Genomic DNA, 22,110 nt, shown 5'->3' on the forward strand with positions numbered 1-22,110 from the left:
TGTTGATTAATGAATATTACCACACGGTTGTTATCGCCACCGAGAAGTTTCCAAACTCCGAGGCGAAGCCGAGGTGTTATGATAACTTCGAGGGCAATAACAACCGTGTTTCAATTTTTTTAATCAACGCCTGCTACGATCATTTCAAAATTGAACAAAGTTTCATTGGTTTCTCATTTTTATTTTTGTGGACAATTACACTTTCAAAAGTAAGTGATATTTCTTTGGATCTGTTATTCGTTTTGCCCTCATGCACCCCACCCCCCTACCCTCTCCCACACACATACATACGCACACACACACGCACACACACACACACAAACACACACAGAGAGACACACACGCACGCACACACGTACACATGCAACCAAGTACACACGCACACACACACACACGCACGCACACACACACACACACACACTTACACACACACACACAAACTCACACACTTACACACACAGAGACACACGCGCACGTTCACGCACGCACACACGCACAGACATACACGCACGCACACACACACACACACACACACACACACACACACACACACACACACACACACACACTTACACACACACACACACACAGAGAGAGACACACACGCACGTTCACGCACGAACACACGTACACACACAGACATACACACGCACACATACACACAAACAAACTCACACACACACACGCACGCACGCACACACACACACACACAAGCACGCACACACACACCCAAACACACACACACACACACCACAGATAACACACCACACACTCACCAGCACACCACACTCACACACACCACACAAACACACCCACTTACACGCACGCATACACACACACTTACACACACAAAAACACACACAGAGAGACACACACGCACGCACACACACAGACACACACACACACACACAAACAAACACACACACACGCACACACACATAAGCACGCACACACACCCAAACACACACGCACACACACACACACAAGCACGCACACACACACCCAAACACACACACTTACACACCACAGATAACACACCACACACTCACCAGCACACCACACTCACACACACCACACAAACACACCCACTTACACACTTACACGCAGGCATACACACACACACACACACACACACACACACACACACACACACCACAGATAACACTCACCAGCACACCACACTCACAGACACCACACAAACACACAACCACACACACACCGCACATACGCCACCCACACAACACGCACCACATACACCGCACACGTTTTTTTAGACTACAAGTTTATCAAACTGTTTCCATCATTAGACTACGAGTTTCTCACACTCGTCCCCAAAATAGCTCACAAGTTTAGTGCGCACATATCGCATCTCCCTCGAAAAAAGAATAAATGGGGTAGAGGACCATAATGGATAAGACCCGAAAGATGCTAACATATAAAAACCTTTTCTTTCCAAACCTATGCAAATAATAGCCAGCTAATTCCACATCAATGATAAACGGCATCGCGCAAAAGTAGTTATCTATTCATTCGAAATGCGGCGGAATATCGTTTAAAATCTCAAACATTAGCTTTTATCACTACACAAGAAATCGCAGGTTCTAGAAAATTATAAATTAAATGCATCAAAACCAACAAATTAAAATTGTACAATTTTCACAGAAAATTAAAATTCAGTTGTATAATAAAAATTGTGAAAATTCATTGTACATTTATTTCTTGTGCAGGTTCTGTTGTCGACACAAGGTAGCATAGATTCCTCCCTTCGCTAGAAGCTCGCTGTGGGTTCCCAATTCCTGCACTTTTCCATAATCTACAACTGCTATTTTGTCACATTCCTGAATAGTTGACAACCTATGGGCTATAACTAAACATGTCCTGCCTTCCTGTGCTTTATCTAGAGCTTCCTGTACAATCTTTTCACTCTGGGTATCCAGAGCCGAAGTTGCCTCATCCAGAAGTAGAATCTTTGGTTGGCGAATGAGCGCCCTGGCAATTGCAATCCTCTGTTTCTGCCCGCCAGAAAGTTGTACGCCCTTCTCGCCAACTTGAGTGTCGTAACCTTCAGGTAAAGAGTCAATGAAACTCGACACGTTGGCTAAATCGGCCGCTTTTTGAACTTGTGAATAGGTCACTGGTTGATCCAGGTCCAAGCCATACGCAATGTTCTCTAAAAACACATTCCAAAGTTTGAACGCGAGAAAAAACTAATTCTCAAAAACATCCAAGAAATAACTGATTTCCGTTCGAGGATAATTTTATGAGCCATTCAATAATAGGCCTTCATTGAATAGTTGCAAAGTGTGAGGGGACCCAAGATAACTGCAACTAAAAACAAAAGAGGAAAGGGTATGAATACCAAATATGGTTCCCTGGAACAGGACTGGCTCCTGACTGACAATGGCCATATTAGACCTCAGACTGCCTAGGTCAAACTGTCGCACATCCTCTCCGTCCACTGTAACTCTGCCCTCTTCTGGGTCATAGAATCTGTTAAGACAAAGAAAGATACAACATCAAGGTTGAACAAGGCCTCTAATCTTGCACTTTTGGTTTGTCAAGTCGGAAGAGTTTTCTCCATAAAGGATGTTCAATTAACATAACATAGCTGGCAGATTGCCACAATAGCAGCGGAACAGACTTTCGTGACGTAGAATATATATAGCAACAGATGGAGGAGTGATCCGATGCTGTTGCCAACGTTTTCAATGACTAAACCGATTTCATACTAAAAATTTCGGTCCAAAGAAATTCAAATTTGTAATTTCATTTTGGCCACCACTAGCAGATCAGTAAGCGCTACCTGAAGGCATCTCATCTTGAAACTTTAATCAATGATAGTCTCATTGAAAACCTATTCGTAATAACTGGTGTACATTCGATCGTTTCAATGCATTTTTTTTGCAAACTACCTAGGACACACCAAAAAATGAAGAGAACCAAATATAAATATGTTAAAGAGAGGTTTTATGCGAGTTAAGAGTAATAGACGTTCTCAGCGAGCATTAAAAATAAAAACAGATAGTATGAGGTAGAGGGAGAGAACGAGATCGAAAGCAGCAGAGAAATATAATGAGTCGGAAAGCAAATAGATTTAAAAATAAGAAAAAACCCAAAAGATAGAGAACAAAAGAAGATCGAAAGCAGAGAAGGAAAACAAAAGTAGTCCGGGAGAAAACCCACGGGAGCGAAAAGCGAAAAAAAGGGGGGGAGTTAACGAGAAAAAGAAGGAAAACTCGAAAATGATGAGAAGAAAAAATAGAAAAAATACAATGCAACAGAAACCATAAGATCAGGAACCCACCGTAAGAAAAAACGATACGAAACAAAAACTTGAATCGAAAATAGACAAATAAAAAGAAAAGAAGAAGTTGGTAAACAGCCAAGAAATGAAAGAAAGAGAGAGAGAGAGAGAGAGAGAGAGAAAGGAGGAAAAAAGGAAGTGAGCATGAGAAAGAATGCAAAAAACGAAAGCGATAGAATGAAGGAAAATGGGACAGCAAAAAGAAAAGCCGAAAACATGAGAGAGAAAGTACGAGAACAGCGAGATGGTGAGCAGGCGCTATGCAAAAATTTTAGTGCAAAAAATATCACAGTTAACAAAAACACTTGAAGAACAGAAATAGAAGATCGCACAACAGAAAAAAGAAAGATAGAGAACAAAACAGAAGAGAGGGAGAGAGGCAACAGTTCAAAAGAGGAAATGAAACAGATCCCGGGTGAGACAATGAACTCCAGATCTCATTAAAAGGACAAATGTGGTAATGAGAACACGATGGATGTGCCCAAAAACGAGGAAGGTGCTGATAAAAAGTAATCGTTGACAAGCCTTTGCGAATGCTTTCAAGAAGTCAACAAATAGAACTGAAAAAAAGGGCTGGCCATGCCACCAACAAAATTTTTCTCGAAAAGATTAAAGAAGGAAAAAATATACCTACCATATTTTGTACGCAATAATTTATTAGTAACGGCCCTTAAGTCTTCTACTGAGGGCTAAAAGATTTTGTATTTATTTAAGACCTCAAATTTGTCACATATAATTTTTGGCACTTAACTTTGTTTATTGCATAGGCACCTTTTGGGTCTTTTACACTGCACAAATTTTTTTCGCTGAATTCTTCTGTATTAAAAAACTTTCGTACAGTGAAACTTTGTCAAAACAAATTTCCATCATCCACCATTTAATCCTTGACATTTTCGGTGAGTGACTTTTCCTTCACAAATTTTCAAGACAACCATCCAAATCAACACTTTTTTAGACACTGAACTACGAAAAACAATGTTTTTTTTCGGTCATAAAGCCTCTTTGTCTTGACACAACTTTGATCATTTACCTTATCGGTATCAGAAATTTTTCGGTCACAGACCGTTTTCTGAAGAAGTTTTTGGCCACAGACCTGTCTCTGAACAACTAATCGGCCAATAATTGATTCGACACACCGATTATTGTCTCTTTCTTTACCAAAAAAAAATTCGGCAAAAGGCTTCTTCGCAAAGCATTTTTCGGTAGATGACACGACCTCTTAGCGACGTCTTGGGTCAATAACCTTTTGGCAACACTTTTCGGTCAATGACCTTTATGTAACATTTTTCGGTCAATGACATTTTAGAAACATTAATCGGTCAGTGACCTTAAAGCACACTTTTTCGGTCCTTAACCCCAATTAAGCAACCGCTTAACAGTGCTTCTCGGTAGTACTGTTAAAATATGCTGCTCAGTGATGCCTCTAAAAAATGCCGCTTTATGTGTTCACGCGATTAATATATAGATGCTTTATCATGAAAATTGATCAATATACAGGAGTCCAACACTGACCTTGAAAGGGATAGAGTACTTTCAAGAGACCTTAATAAAGTTAGAAGTCATTAAGAGAGTGAGGTAAGTTAGTTATGATAAAAAATATCGGGCCGATTGCCGGAAAATAGCCGCCGTAATTCCTATAACCACGATTGGGATTGAAAAAAAAAGATTGATTTTGCTAAGAAATAAAAATGTGGACTATTTTGATGTCATTTTGTAGTTAGATATACCCCTGTTTCTTAGTGATGTGATACAGGGGCTAGTATCAATGCCAATAAGCATGAGATACTTACTAAGACTAATCAGAACAAAATTAAAGAAACGCGCATGTAAAATTAGGCCTTATAGGTTTATCCAATTTCGATTTCTGATTTCTTTTTCTTTAAACTGACTCATTTCACTTTGAATTGCTTTGCTGAGCAACTGGTGTTTAAAATCAATATGAGCAGAATGATCGAAGAATGACACTAGTCTAAAGAAGCCAAACAATTTCACGCAAAATGTTGAATTTTTATTTGCCGAATTGAACAAAACATAGCGAGACAAGTCCTGACCTACAATGCATACAATTTTCATTGACTTAACAAAAACGAGACACAGAATGAACTTTGAATGGGCTGGGAAAGCTGATTAGAAAACCTGCTAAAAATAAAACATACCCGGCAGATTGTCGGAAAATAGCCGCCATTGATTCCAATAAGCACGATTAGGATTGAAATCACAGAAGATATTGAAAAAAAAAAGATTTTTGTACAAAAAACATTTTTTAAGTCCAATTTATTTTGATGGCATTTCGTAGTTGAACATACTTCTGTTTCCTAGAGAAAGGCTACAGGGGCTACTATCAATAACAATAAGCATTAGAGAGAGGTAACTAATATTTATAGGAACGATGTTCAAACAGCGGGCATCTAAAATTGGGCTTTATGGGTTTATCCCGTTTCTATTTCTGACTTCAATTTTTTATACTGACTCTGTTCATTTTGAATTGCTTTGCTGAGCAACTGATGTTCAAAATCACTTTTAGCAGAATGAGAGAAGAGAGAAACTAGCCTAGAGAAGTCAAAAAGATTTCACGCAAAATGTTGAAAAGGCGGCAAAATGAGGTACAGCGAAACTTTTTTTATTCGACGAAGTAAAAAAACATAGCAAGACAGGTCCTGGCGTACAATTCAAAGAATTTTCATTGACTGAACAAAAAACTAGACCTAGAACGGACTAGGAGTGAATTGGGAAAACCATTTCTAAAAAAAGAGGCAAAAAATCGAAAAAACCGTAAAAATCAAAGTGAAATTGCCGCATGTGAACAAAAAACCACTAGTGTTTTCTCACTCTACTTTAAAGTTAGAGCGAAACAATTTCACGCCGCAAAACCAGTCGCTTTTTCACTCCACTTCCTGTTTCGGCGCGACCAAAATTACTTATCCAATTTGACTTCAAAAATCGTCAAAAAATCGACAAAAACAAAGATCACTGCACTATAGCTACGCTCAACTTACAGCTTTGCAGCTATAATAAAAATGCTGCAATGGACACATTATTACCTGCAATTTTGACCTAGTTATTTTGTAAGAAATAAAAATTTTGTTAACCGGGCAGAATACATCTGTGTTTAAGAACGTACCTCGATGTGACGGCTGCCAGCTGAATCTTGAGAAAAATTTCGAGAAATTATCTTGAGAAATTTTGCTTAGAGAAAACAACCCGATATATAGATGAGCATGTACCAAACGCGTAACCCGTTATTGAGCAGCGTAGAAAATGCTTTGTCACTGACATTACCATCTAGATCAGGAACCATGAACATTGCAGCTGGAATCACTTCGAAAATAAGGGATTAAGGCTAATTAAGGACGCATGTATTAATATATGAAGTTGATTTTGATTACAAAATCGATCAAATTTGCTCGAAATTGACATGTTTATGGGGTCTGCTCTCGCTGGTAATGAAAAATTGAAGCAAGAGTAGGGCACCTCAGAAGGAGTTGCATAAGTGTGCTCTTTCCACATCCACTGAATCCGACAAGAGCCACTTTGTGTCCACTGGGAATGGTGAGTGACAGTCCATTCAACACCCTCTGTCCCTTCCTCTCGGGATAGGTGAAGCTGAAAACACAGTTAAACAAATGGGCGTTCAATTAAAGCCTGCTTAAGAGGTATGGTCTATAATCGCAATAAGGGATATAAATGATCTTAGATTTTTTATAGACCAAATCAAAACAAAAAATTATAGCCCGCAGAATACCAAAAATAGCCGCGATTAACTATATTGAAACAGGCAAAGACGAGATAAAAAGAAAGGTGGATTGTCTATTATACTAAATATTAAGAAATGCTCTTGTGTGCTATTCCAGTTAATTAAATATGTTGAATGCAACCTTTAAAATGCAGTTTATTAAACTTAATAATGACAATTATCAATTGTCTAACAACTCCTGATAATCCACGACCCTGTGAAGTAAAGAAAGAGCTTTGTCGCTTGATCCGGTTTCTTTTGACTTCGCTGCTTCGGCCTTGAACGTATTCAATACATTGCGTATATGTAGAACTATAGCCGACAGATTGCTGAAGTAGCGCAAAAACAGATCCACGTGCTGCAGAAAATAGACGAGAGAGGCAAAACTGAGATGGTGGAGTTGCTGATACAACATAACTTGCAAACTATTTACAAAATTAAATGGTTTTTAATTTTTTTTTGAAAAAAAGCTAATTTAATTTTGGTCACCTTGCTTTATCGTTGAAAATATACAATATAAAAGTCTTTCATTGACCACAAAAAGCTCAAAGTATAATTAAGTGATATTGGCAATAAAAATTCATTTAGAGAGTGAGGTAAATCATTTATGATAAAAAACTTAACTCACTGCCAATTATTTGGTGAAAATGGCTCCACACATACTACAGCAGTACAAGGGCATTGAGAAGATGAAAAAGCGACGTGAAGAGGTCCTCAAAATAAATCTTCTCTGAGGTTTGCAGAGCGCATTTTGACTGACAGTGACTTCCTTTGACTGTTAGTACTGAACTACAGCTGATTGATTTCATCTCTTATATATTTTGAATACGTCACAATCTAGAGAAAGTCAAATCCGTCGAGTGAAAAAATAACGCGTTCCAACTTAAAATTACAACTTAAACTTAAAACACCACCGGAAATAAAACAGTTATCAGAATTTTTATGAGAACTAATTGAACCAATTCATAATGCGCAACTTTTGCAGAAAATCATGTGAACCAAAGAAAAAATTACGAAACAGTTATAAAACGGCTGGACAATCTTTGGATATGCATGTCTGCTGTTCTAGATTAGCATAATTTTTTGCGGCCATATATTTTCGTCTATGTTTAAGTCTATGTATTAATTACGGACATAATTGTTTGTCAAAAATGTAACTGTTACTAAAAAAGTTATTTTGTTTCATAATGTCCAGCACTCGAAAGAGGAGACGCGGAATAAAAAAATAAAGTAATCTATTTTGTCAACGTGTACAAAAACATTTCAGCAGAATGTTCTATAAATTTTACATTACTATCTAAAATCGGTCAGTTATAACAGAAAAGGGAGAAATTTGAGTTTAAAAAATATTTTGCAGAATCAGTCATTTTTAGCAGAGGGGGAAAACAATTATAGATATATGTATCACAAGATATACTGCATCATATACTATATCTATTCTGCGTATAGATATACTGCATCAAAACAGGAACACATAGCCGGCAGATAGCCGAAATAGCTTCGAAATAGACTTGCGTACCGCATAATACAGATAGAAACAAATACAGATAAGTCGAAAAAAGACGCCACTCAAAAAGCTATGTGAAAACATTCAGCGATAAATTAATAAAGCTTGTTGAAATTAACTCTCTAGAAGCATTTTTATTTTTAATACAGATAGAAACCGACAGAGATATATAAGTTGAAAAAGTTATCGACGCCGCTCAAAAAACTATGTTGAAAAATTCAGCGCTAAACTAATAAGGCTTGTTGAATTTCACTTCGCGAAAACCTCTTTATTAGGAGCCTTTATTGCACATACGAGTTCCTTTGGCCTTTAAGTATTTAAAGTGCAAAAGTCGTTTTATTGACTGAGATAAGTCACTTATGATCAAAATCTAATCACGCAAACGACCTTAAAACCTTTGCTAAAGAGAGCGAGAAACGACACGCGCAAACGTATTTAATAGAAAAAAGTCATTTAGAAAACTTGACTTCAACTTTGTTGTCTGAATAATGTAAGGCAAAAAAAGAGCGTCAGGCGACGAAACAAAAAACGTAGCAGGACAAGTCCTGACAGAAATCAAAGAACTTTTATTGACTAAACAAAAAATAGACCTGAAATGGACAAGAAATGGATTGGGAAAACAACTTAGAAACAAATCCGTTCAAAAAAATTGAGAATAGCCCTAACATAAACAACATAGCTGGCAGATTGCCAGAGAATAGCCGCAATAGCTTTGTAGATCTGCAGTCTCAAAAAAAACAGTAAAAAAAAACAGACCCAAAAATTTCGTCTTTTCGTTGAAGGCTGATATTTTATATTTTGATTCAAAATCTGTACAAGTTGTTGCCGCCTCTATTAGCTGCTCTCAAATAACCTTCATTAAAAGTGACACATACCCATTTGATCTTATCTCTTTGAGTTAAAATAAATAAAAGTCAATTTCAAAGTGAGGAAGTCATTTTTGAGAGTGAGGTAAGTCAAGTGACCAAAATTTTAATCACGCAAATGAACAAAACAACTCACTTCACTAAGAGCGAAAAATGACGTCACGCACGCACTTCAGTTGAAATTGCATGAACGAATCAACAAAAAGCAGATTTGAAGTGGTTGTGACGTCATATGTTCGCAACAAAAATCGCGACGACGAAATAAAAATACCAAGAGCAGGCCAAAAATAGCCCCAGCTATCGCTTTACCGCTATTAAAAAAACGCAACCGAGAAGTTGCAATTCTGTAGGAAAGAAACTTTGCTCACTGCATTTCAAAATAGGATTGAAAAAAAATCACGCCGCAAAACCGGTCGCCTTTTCGCTCCGCTTCCTTTTTCGACATAAGCAAAGTTATCACTAAAATCGTCAAAATTTGTAAACAGATCTTAAGCAAACATAGCCGGCAGATTTCCGGAATAGCTGCGGAAGAATAGACCTGCGTGTCATATAATAGAGATAGAAACAGATACAGATCTAAAAAAAAATCGACGCCGCTCAAAAAACTAGGTAAAAAATCATTCAGCGATAAATTAATAAAGCTTGTTAAAGTTCATTCCGCAGAAGCCTGCTATTAAGAACCTTTACTACACAAATGAGTTCCATTGACCTTAAACAAATTCAGATTAAACTTAAGTTTTAAAGTGCAAAAGTCATTTTATTGAGTGAGGTAATTCACGTATGATCAAAATCTATTCATGCAAATAACCTAAAAACTGAAAATTTGACTTCTTCAGCTTTGCTGTGTGAACATATGTAAAACGAAAAAAGAGCGTCAGACGACGAAACAAAAAAATATAGCCGGAAAAATTCCGGAAGCGACTCGAAGCATCAAAACTTCACATAAAACAGTAATTGCAGCTGAAGCCATTACCTTTTGTATTAAACCATTAGCTAGCTACTTCCCGGGTCTGATCTAAAATTTGATGAAATTGAAACCGCTTTTACCAAGAGAAACAAAACGCCGCAAAATTTTATATTATGGAAAGCGTTTGTTCAAGTTAAAATTCCGAAATAATTTGGATGGCCAAAATCTGATAGGCTGAAAAACTGACAGGGCTAATAATTTCCCTCAAAAAATTCTTGATTCCAATCTCAAAAAAATCGCGAAAGAAAACGGCAGATAATCATCTTAGAAACTGAGCTAAATTTTTCAAAACAGAACGCTCAAAATTAAGAACCAGAAAACCACTACAATTAGTTTTCTAATCACTTCAATTCAGACAAAAACAACAAATAATTCTTCCTTGTTGTATATATTCTATACATGATTTCATACTAATTCAAAAATAAAATTAATAGAAAAGAAATAAGCAACAGAATAAAACTCAAAGGCAAAAAATTGTTTAAAAACAATACCAGGGCCGGAAGAAAATTGCACTAAATAGGAACAAGTTGAAACTTTGAAAAAGGCTATCCAAAAAATTTTCAGTACTGCCTGATGTTGAATGAAATCAATTGCAAACCAAAGAAATGACAAAAATTTTGAAAAAAAGTTGAAAAAATCTTGAGAAAAAGTTGAAATCATTCAATTTTTTATCAATCAAAAAAATCAATATAACGAATTTAACGTGAGGGTCAAGACGAAGCTATAATGGTAAACTAGAATGTAAAGAATATGAGCACAATGTAAGCAACATCTTAACAAAATGATCAAGTCGTGATTTTTGAATCTTAAATTACAAATTAAAAAAATCAAGAAACACGAAAACAATTCAGTCTTCAGCATTCGAGACAGAGAAAAGACAACGAGTCATCCGAGACAACGATGCATCCTCCTAAACAGAAAAAAAAGAGATAGCAGAATTCAAACATATGAAATATTGAAACAATATGCAAAAAAATGGTCAAAAAATTTTTGAGACTGCAGTTATGAAAAAAACTTCTTTTCTAAAACTTAACGTCGAAAGTGGTTGATTTTTATTGAAACGAAAATAAAGTCCCTCAAGTTGCACAAAAAGACTTTCTAGTAATTGAAACCAAAATTCGAACAAAAAACTGAGGAATATTTAAAAAAAAAACTACCAAAATCGGATTAGCATATGTACAATTTTAAAAAGAAAAGTTACATCGAGGTATAAAGAGGCGTTGATTATATGAATTAGCAAAAGAAAGTTGCCATATTAACTGATTTGTGACAAAAAGACGGCCGAAAGATCCAAACATGAAATTAATAGAAAAAACCAAAAATCAACTAAAAATCAAGAAATATGTGCCAATTTTGAATTTCAACCGCATTTTCAGGCTCTGCAAAACAATGTGTTATCCATTTACGAGGTTTACATTTCAATATATTATCGACTAAAAATAATTTCCACAAAAAACCAAATTGCAAGCAAAAAAAACTTGGCCATTTAGACGAAAAAACGGTTATCTATATGTGCCATTCAGTCAAAAACTACTTTTCAAAGTCAAAAAGTCATTCACTAAACACAGCGCATGATCAAAAAACTTCTCTCGCTCAGAAAAAATTAGTTCAGACGGCAATTTTAATCACTTTCGCTTTTAGGTCAAAACATCGTCTGAACGAATAGTACTTCCGGTAAAAAAAAAACCTTAAGAAAACCAATATTCCTCTTCGAGTCGTAAAAAACCAAGAGCAACGCAATATAGCTTCGCTCAGCTTACAGCTTCGCAGCTGTAAAAAGACAGCGCCCCAATACAATTCAAATTCTTTGAGTTGTAAAAATTCTTTGAATTTTTTTAAAAAAAACACGAACACCGCTTTATAGCTCCACTCAGCTTACAGCTTCGCAGCTATAAAAACTCAGTGGTCTAATCTTTGACTTACTGTATGTCTTCGAATGTGATGGTTCCCTTGATTCCTCTTGCATCTTTAGTACTCCTTGAATCCTCATTGATCGTAGGCTCACACTCCAGCTGTTTCAACACATGATCTGCTGCAACTTGTGCCTTTGCGTAGTCAGGCAGGAACGCAGTGCTCTGTCCAACACCAAATGCCGCGAACATCAACGCAAAAATTACCTGAAATTTATTACACCTCAAATCAGCAAATCTTAAATATCGATACTATTAAGTACTAACACTAACTATTGCATTCAGATAGCTATCTTAGGTCCATCTTTCGTGAATAGGTTATTAGCTTCGTTCATGGAATGCTTCCTGTTTTTAAAGAAAGCAACATTCATTTTAATAATTATTGAAGTTGTAGGTCTGTTTGTTTGCACTTGGTCAGAATCGTATATCGTCAATGAATTTTTCTGATCAATGCATATTTAGATTACCATTATATATTTTTAGGGACAGTAATTTATAAGATATTATCAATTATTAAATATGTTGTTAAATAAACATTATTATATAGAATATTTATATTATCATTCTGGTCACTGTATCAAATATGTATCCGGTCGATGTATGCTTCGACTACTTTGGAAAGATGGTGAAAAAAAGTTCATTTGTAAAGCAACAGAGACAATTAAATGGCAGGTGACCAAAAGTGGACCCTATCTCATTGATGTGATAAATATAACTTTGAAGACATGCCTGACCTTGAAACAGTCTTCTGGATTGTCAATTTTCTGCTCAACAATCAGCTCCGTGGCCAGTCTGAATGCAGCCGCGTATATGTAGAACTGTAAGCTGAAACCAAGTCCATTTGCAATGCCAAACACGTGAGCAGTCTTTAGATTCTTCCTGTGCAGTGGCTCAATGATGGAATTGTAGTCAGTCACAAAACGGTGCTCGAGACCTAAAACAAATTCGTGACGTCATTAACAGCACTTTTACCCCATTGGAGGGACAACTGGTGCTACAAATAGATAAAATAATTAGAATTAAAACAGTTGAAAATTTATAGTAAGGTCGTTTGTTCAAGATCTCCAAATCTGATTTCCAAGAAAAACAAAAAATCAAACAGGCGGACACCACAACTTCAAGCGCCGAGGGACCTTTCACAAATGTATTTACATGTCCTCAAAAATCATAATTGAGCTCATAGAAAAACAGTTAATTTCAGGCAATTTAGTTAATACAGTGAAGGACGAGGAGGAAGAGATTCTGGCGAGTAAGAGATAGAATACTGACCGAATGCGTGTACAGTCCTGATATTTGATATGGATTCTGAAACTAGCTTGCCTCCCTTCTGAGTGTTGCTGCTGTCCTGCACCTGGTATCCTGTAGCTATCTTAGCCTGGATCCCACCTACAACATACAATCTCACAGTAACTTAGCCATCACAATTTCTAAACTTGCACTTTATTGTGAAAAATTGCTTGCCTGTAAATTTCAGTAACCAGTGCATTTATTCGACAGATAACGCTGACAGAATTGAGTGCCAACTTACTACCCTTAAAGGGTATCAGGACAATTTACCCAATTCAATTCTACCCAATGCCATTATACCCAATGATATTTTACCCAATGCCATTTTACCCAATGCCATTATACCCAATGACAACTTGGTAAATTGTCATGAAACCCCCTTAAAGCTTTCTGTATTATTGCTATTCTTTTGACTCAAAATTTCTCGAGTTGAAGAGACGCCTTTGTAATAAGAAGTCAAATCAACGTACATAGACCGTCAAAAATTACTATTTGATTTGGGCTTGGTTGATTGAATTTGTTGGCTACATAAATATTGGTGGGATACTTAAGTAATACGTTAAGTATCTCAGCAATATCTGAGAAGCAAACAAACCTATGACGATGCTAAATTTTGATTGGTTGAAAAAGACTTTTGTAAATTCATACAGCACGCATTTATTATCTTGAAACTCATACAGACGATTCTGCTCAGTACAGTTCAGTTGCTTACTAAATTACTTGAATTGAAAACTTGTAGCAGAAAAAGAGCGTTTTTACCGAACCCGCGCTCCGAATAGCACTTAGCAAAAACTTGCAATTAAAAGCCTTTATTAGAAAGGATATTGCAATGATAACTCGTCTTCATACAATATAGCACTTGGCACTAGCACCTACACAGCCGCCTATAAAAAGATAGAAAAGGTAGAAGCAAACTAAAAAGAGAGTTATCATATGGCGACAGAGATGTTGAACGCTTACTTCTGTTAAAAAGAAAAATTTGCAACTCATGGAATTAGCCATTAACGGAAAAACTTACAATCTTCGAATCATTAGAAAAACAAACACCGGAATTAGCCTTTATTTTATCGCACAAGAAGACAATCAAACCGATATCAAACGGATCCGTATTACAAAAAACTCAGAACTTTACAATTTCTTTCAAAACTACCGAATTTGAGAAATTAACCAAACCACAAGCACAAACCAACTTTACCCATTCAAAATTATTTGAGCATCAACCTATTTGTTTTGCTAGAAAAGAGAAAATACAACGCAAGCCACAACAATACTTCTATGACACTATTGGAAGGCTATCATCCTAGAAACCCGTTCGTATTCTTCAACGACAAAACAATCGACAGAAAAGTAAGTCAAAAACTTGCAGCGAAGAACAAAAAAGACCAACCAAATAACCTAAACTGCAAACTCTGTGACACAGCTAAATTGGAGAAGCGCACAAATTGCTCTTTCCACAAAAACACTTCAACAACGAACTGACTAAAAGAAAATGGCAGATCCAAGTCCGCCTCACGTACATCTGAAAAGATTCTCAGGTCTACCAAACGAAAACTGGCCTGAATTTGAAGGACTACTGAGAGCAAGCATTGCTGTATCTAGAATTCCTGAAGCGAACCACCAACGTGCAAGAGATCTTCACCTACACTTAGCCGGTAATGCACTCAATTATTACCTTCGACTCGCCGAAAACACAAGAAACGATCTAGACGATTCGCTTGAACAACTACGCAACCGATATGCAGGAGCAGACCAAAGAAGAAACTTTGAGCTCGATCTGCAATCGTGAAAGTTTGATCCAGTGAAAGAACAACCAGATGACTTCCTCACAGATCTGCAACGCCTCGCCAACCTCGCAATTGTGGACAATCCTGCAGCTCACATAGACCGCACTGACGAAAGAACAAGACGAATAAGAGAATAATTCATTCAAGGCATGCCCTTCAAGTACAAGAAAGTGTTGCTGAAAGAGAATGACAACATCACTGTAAACGAACTATGCGCTATCATCAAACGACGAGTCAGAATTGATCAGATAAACCCCGAACCACAATACACCACGGCATTCAATACACTAAACGCATCAGGAAACCCTGCTGTGGCCCAAGCCATAGAAAGCATAATGTCCGCAGGCATAGCATCAATGCAAGTAGCACAGCCACCGCATCAGCGCGTGGAGAGTACTCAGTACCCTAGCTACAGAAGAGGAAATAACTACAGAGGCTACAACCACAGCAGACAAACATACCAGTACAATGGAAACCAAAATGGCCGAAGATACAGTAACAACTACAACAGCAGAGGACGTAACCGTGGAAGCTTTCAGAGAGGTCGAGGAAATTATTCGAGAGGAAGGACAAACTTCCAACGAAACGACCGAAGTAATGGACGTACCGAAAGATCTCCTACACCAATAAGAACATTTTGCAGAACATGTGCTAGCAATGAGCACACTGCCCGAGATTGTCCAGAACGTCAACCAGCATACCGCGATGGAAACATGCCATTCAATCAGCAATCAAAAATCAAAAAACTAAATAACCTGCATGTTTTTCTACAACATATACCAGATATCATGACAAACTATAGCGAAAATGTATTCATAATACCTCTGCAGTTCGAAACATTAATAATGAAAGCAGTAGCAGACACTGGAGCATTCAGCAGCGCCATGTTAAAGAAACATTTTGATAAAATAAGCAGAAACCTCTACCAAAAACCAGAAAAAACAAATCCTCCTGAAATAAACGTTTCTACAGCTTTCCTACACCAATCACCAATTTTATTTACAGTCCAACAGACATTCAAAATTGGCCACTTACAAATTGAGGAACAGTTCATGGTGTTTGAAACACTTTCCGCTATCCTTCTTGGCTTTCCCTTCTTTGATAAAAATGAGATTATTATTGATGCCCACAACAGACTACTCCAAACACCAGAATTTACTTTTCAGCTAAATCTAATGCACATAAAAGGCAACAACAAACAAAAACGTCTCAACAGCCGAAAAAAAATCATGCTCAAAACCAAAACAACCTATACGCTATCACCTGGGGAACAAAAATCCCTGGAACTAATCCCATCGGAGGAAACTGATGCACAAGAACAAATTGGACTCGTAGAGCCTACTGCCAAATTTGAAAAAATGGGCCTTGGTCTAACCAGCACGCTTGACAAACTTACAAAAAACAAAACTACCACCTTACTTGCAATCAATACAACAGAAGTTCCACTGCACATTAGACAAGACTCTCCAGTAGCAACATTCGAAATCATCACACCAAAGCAAGCACGCTACCTGATACCACTTGAGCCAAAACTTCTCCCATCAAGCGACTCAAAGAAAACAATAAAGCAAATAGAAAAATCTATAGAGAGAACAGCAAAAGGCGAAATAAATCATACAACAATAAAACACGAAAACGGATTCTGTTTTCCGACCCCAGAAACCAATCCCGACACATCCAAGATGAGTGAAGTTGAAAAACGCATATATGACGAACTTGTTAAATTTAAAAATCTTGAAGCAATTCAACCACTCTCGAAAAACGAAGACAGGAAAACTTTTCTTAACGCATTCAAACGGAGCGACAGCGTACTCTCTGACAAAGATAAAGAAAGAAAAGAACAGCTTCTAGTCGAATTCAATGACATATTCACAAGGCACCGCCTTGACATTGGCTACACTCACAAATTCTCAGTCAAATTGACACCAGACACAAACAGACCTGTAAACTCAAAAACTCAAAGAATTTCAATCCATCTCAAAGACGATTTGCTTGTTGAACAAGCCCTTCTCCAGTACTACGGAGTCATAACAACGCTCCCCTTCAGCCGCTACTCATCTCCAATATTTGCAAAACGGAAGCCAAACGGGAAGCTCAGAATATTAGTAGATCTAAGAAAAATAAACCATCTTATTAGAAACGACGACAACAATAACAACTTCCCGATAGCTACACTAGCAGATGCGGGCACCCACTTAGCCGGCAAGAAGCTCTTTTGCAAGATGGATGGCAGCCACGGCTACTTCTCTGCACCAATGGCAGATGAACAATCAGTACAGTTACTGGCCTTCAACTTCGCATCGAGAACATATGCTTTTCAAAGACTAGCCCAAGGACTAAGCAGAAGTGTCAGCGCCTTTAGCTCATTCATGCGTCAAAACCTGGACCCCGTGATAACAGCGGATAAATACTTTCAGTACGTCGACGACATTGACATCGGAGCACATGACACAAACGACATGTTGGAAAAACTTCGAGCAGTCTATACATGCATCCGAGAATCAGGAATGAAACTCGCAACAGACAAATTCGCATTTGGACTCAGAGAAATACAATTCCTTGGTAGTACGATAACCTCAGAGTGTCTCACACCAATTACACAGAAGATTACAACCTTTCTGAAAACATTCAGAATGCCGCGAAACCCAAAACAAGTCAAACGAATGATAGGATTTTTTCAATTTTACAAAGCCTTTATCCCTGAACTGGCTGAAAAACTTTTACCGTTCTATCGTCTACTTAAGAAAGACACCAATTTCGTGATAGAAGAAGGAAGAACACCAGGTTATGCTGGAAAAGCTCTCAAATGAACTAAGAACAGCCTGTGACCTTTCACTCAGATTACCCAAAGTTGACCAGCAATATGTAATAATGGCCGATGCATCCTTTTACGCAACCGGATACGTACTAATGATAGAAGACTACACAACAAATGATGATAATCAGGAACTGAAAATTTATGCACCCGTCAGTTTTGGATCTAGAATTTTCCACCCAAACCAACTCAAACTTTCGATATATGCGAAAGAATTCCTCGCAGTTCACTTTGCCCTAGATACCTTTGCAAATATTATATGGGGATGTAAAAAACCAATTCTCATTTTGACAGACAACAGATCAGTAACCAGGTTCTTTCAAACAAAAATCATACCGCCAACACTTTGGAATGCTCTCGATCATGTACTCAGCTTCGACATCATACTGGGACACATACCCGGAAAAGCCAATTTAGCAGCGGACTATCTGTCGAAAATACACATAAACCCGAAAGAGAAGCTCGAGCTACGCATCAACTCACGCATACCGATGCACGAAATCGAAATCAACACAGCAGCAGATACACCTGACAATTCAATCAGTTATCTGAGCAGCTCAGAAAATGACGATAACCCCAAAATTATGAAAACATACTTACTTGAGAGAAAACAAACGAGCGGAGAAGATCCTATGAATCTTCGAGCTGACGTTCAACTGCAAATTCTTTGCTGACGTTCAGCTGACCTACAACGCAACAAATAAACGCCATGCATGAACAAAACCCATTGGATGAATTAATCACTCATGGGCACGGACCTTTAGACCTGCGTGCCGAGCAACAACAAGACAAAGATATCAAACGGGTACTGCTCTGGTTTGAGAGAGGTTCACCAACTACGCAACCGATATGCAGGAGCAGACCAAAGAAGAAATTTTGAGCTCGATCTGCAATCGTGAAAGTTCGATCCAGTGAAAGAACAACCAGATAACTTCCTCACAGATCTGCAACGCCTCGCCAACCTCGCAATTGTGGACGATCCTGCAGCTCACATAGACCGCACTGACGAAAGAACAAAACGAATAAGAGAATAATTCATTCAAGGCATGCCCTTCAAGTACAAGAAAGTGTTGCTGAAAGAGAATGACAACATCACTGTAAACGAACTATGCGCTATCATCAAACGACGAGTCAGAATTGATCAGATAAACCCCAAACCACAATACACCACGGCATTCAATACACTAAACGCATCAGGAAACCCTGCTGTGGCCCAAGCCATAGAAAGCATAATGTCCGCAGGCATAGCATCAATGCAAGTAGCACAGCCACCGCATCAGCGCGTGGAGAGTACTCAGTACCCTAGCTACAGAAGAGGAAATAACTACAGAGGCTACAACCACAACAGACAAACATACAAGTATAATGAAAACCAAAATGGCCGAGGATACAGTAACAACTACAACAGCAGAGGAGGTAACCGTGGAAGCTTTCAGAGAGGTCGAGGAAATTATTCGAGAGGAAGGTCAAACTTCCAACGAAACGACCGAAGTAATGGACGCACCGAAAGATCTCCTACACCAATGAGAACATTTTGCAGAACATGTGCTAGCAATGAGCACACTGCCCGAGATTGTCCAGAACGTCAACCAGCATACCGCGATGGAAACATGCCATTCAATCAGCAATCAAAAAACTAAAACACCTGCATGTTTTTCTACAACATATACCAGATAGCATGACAAACTATAGCGAAAATGTATTCATAATACCTCTGCAGTTCGAAACATTAATAATGAAAGCAGTAGCAGACACTGGAGCATTCAGCAGCGCCATGTTAAAGAAACATTTTGATAAAATAAGCAGAAACCTCTACCAAAAACCAGAAAAAACAAATCCTCCTGAAATAAACGTTTCTACAGCTTTCCTACACCAATCACCAATTTTATTTACAGTCCAACTGACATTCAAAATTGGCCACTTACAATTTGAGGAACAGTTCATGGTGTTTGAAACACTTTCCGCTATCCTTCTTGGCTCTCCCTTCTTTGATAAAAATGAGATTATTATTGATGCCCACAACAGACTACTCCAAACACCAGAATTTTATTTTCAGCTAAATCTAATGCACATAAAAGGCAACAACAAACAAAAACGTCTCAGCAGCCGAAAAAAAATCATGCTCAAAACCAAAACAACCTACACGCTATCACCTGGGGAACAAAAATCCCTGGAACTAATCCCATCGGAGGAAACTGATGCACAAGAACAAACTGGACTCGTAGAGCCTACTGTCAAATTTGAAAAACTGGGCCTTGGTCTAACCAGCACGCTTGACAAACTTACAAAAAACAAAACCACCACCTTACTTGCAATCAATACAACAGAAATTCCACTGCACATTAGACTGGACTCTCCAGTAGCAACATTCGAAATGCACATAAAATCGAAATGCCTTTTATCTAATGCACATAAAAGGCAACAACAAACAAAAACGTCTCAACAGCCGAAAAAAAATTATGCTCAAAACCAAAACAACCTATACGCTATCACCTGGAGAACAAAAATCCCTGGAACTAATCCCATCGGGGGAAACTGATGCACAAGAACAAATTGGACTCGTAGAGCCTACTGTCAAATTTGAAAAACTGGGCCTTGGTCTAACCAGCACGCTTGACAAACTTACAAAAAACAAAACTACCACCTTACTTGCAATCAATACAACAGAAGTTCCACTGCACATTAGACAAGACTCTCCAGTAGCAACATTCGAAATCATCACACCAAAGCAAGCACGCTACCTGATACCACTTGAGCCAAAACTTCTCCCATCAAGCGACTCAAAGAAAACAATAAAGCAAATAAAAAATCTATAGAGAGAACAGCAAAAGGCGAAATAAATCATACAACAATAAAACACGAAAACGGATTCGGTTTTCCGACCCCAGAAACCAATCCCGACACATCCAAGATGAGTGAAGTTGAAAAACGCATATATGACGAACTTGTTAAATTTAAAAATCTTGAAGCAATTCAACCACTCTCGAAAAACGAAGACAGGAAAACTTTTCTTAACGCATTCAAACGGAGCGACAGCGTACTCTCTGACAAAGATAAAGAAAGAAAAGAACAGCTTCTAGTCGAATTCAATGACATATTCACAAGGCACCGCCTTGACATTGGCTACACTCACAAATTCTCAGTCAAATTGACACCAGACACAAACAGACCTGTAAACTCAAAAACTCAAAGAATTTCAATCCATCTCAAAGACGATTTGCTTGTTGAACTAGCCCTTCTCCAGTACTACGGAGTCATAACAACGCTCCCCTTCAGCCGCTACTCATCTCCAATATTTGCAAAACGGAAGCCAAACGGGAAGCTCAGAATATTAGTAGATCTAAGAAAAATAAACCATCTTATTAGAAACGACGACAACAATAACAACTTCCCGATAGCTACACTAGCAGATGCGGGCACCCACTTAGCCGGCAAGAAGCTCTTTTGCAAGATGGATGGCAGCCACGGCTACTTCTCTGCACCAATGGCAGATGAACAATCAGTACAGTTACTGGCCTTCAACTTCGCATCGAGAACATATGCTTTTCAAAGACTAGCCCAAGGACTAAGCAGAAGTGTCAGCGCCTTTAGCTCATTCATGCGTCAAAACCTGGACCCCGTGATAACAGCGGATAAATACTTTCAGTACGTCGACGACATTGACATCGGAGCACATGACACAAACGACATGTTGGAAAAACTTCGAGCAGTCTATACATGCATCCGAGAATCAGGAATGAAACTCGCAACAGACAAATTCGCATTTGGACTCAGAGAAATACAATTCCTTGGTAGTACGATAACCTCAGAGTGTCTCACACCAATTACACAGAAGATTACAACCTTTCTGAAAACATTCAGAATGCCGCGAAACCCAAAACAAGTCAAACGAATGATAGGATTTTTTCAATTTTACAAAGCCTTTATCCCTGAACTG

At 38.0% G+C, this 22,110-nt stretch overlaps 1 protein-coding gene across 2 annotated transcripts in view; it reads right to left on the reverse strand.

Moving 5' to 3' along the window:
* Positions 1-1,597: 1,597 nt before the first annotated feature.
* Positions 1,598-22,110, reverse strand: part of LOC142344665 (ATP-dependent translocase ABCB1-like) — a 114,294-nt gene continuing 93,781 nt past the window's right edge. For both annotated transcript variants that reach the window (XM_075396501.1, XM_075396500.1), the window contains 6 exons: positions 13,557-13,673; positions 13,022-13,221; positions 12,301-12,494; positions 6,776-6,907; positions 2,360-2,490; positions 1,598-2,170 (listed from right to left, as the gene is read on the reverse strand). In XM_075396501.1, coding sequence (XP_075252616.1) covers positions 1,713-2,170; positions 2,360-2,490; positions 6,776-6,907; positions 12,301-12,494; positions 13,022-13,221; positions 13,557-13,673 — 1,232 coding nt within the window. In that variant the 3' untranslated portion in view covers positions 1,598-1,712. The remainder of the gene's footprint in view (positions 2,171-2,359; positions 2,491-6,775; positions 6,908-12,300; positions 12,495-13,021; positions 13,222-13,556; positions 13,674-22,110) is intronic.

The sequence above is a fragment of the Convolutriloba macropyga genome, chromosome 8, assembly GCF_964194025.1.
Source record: "Convolutriloba macropyga chromosome 8, txConMacr16.3, whole genome shotgun sequence".
Lineage (NCBI taxonomy): Eukaryota > Metazoa > Xenacoelomorpha > Acoela > Convolutidae > Convolutriloba > Convolutriloba macropyga.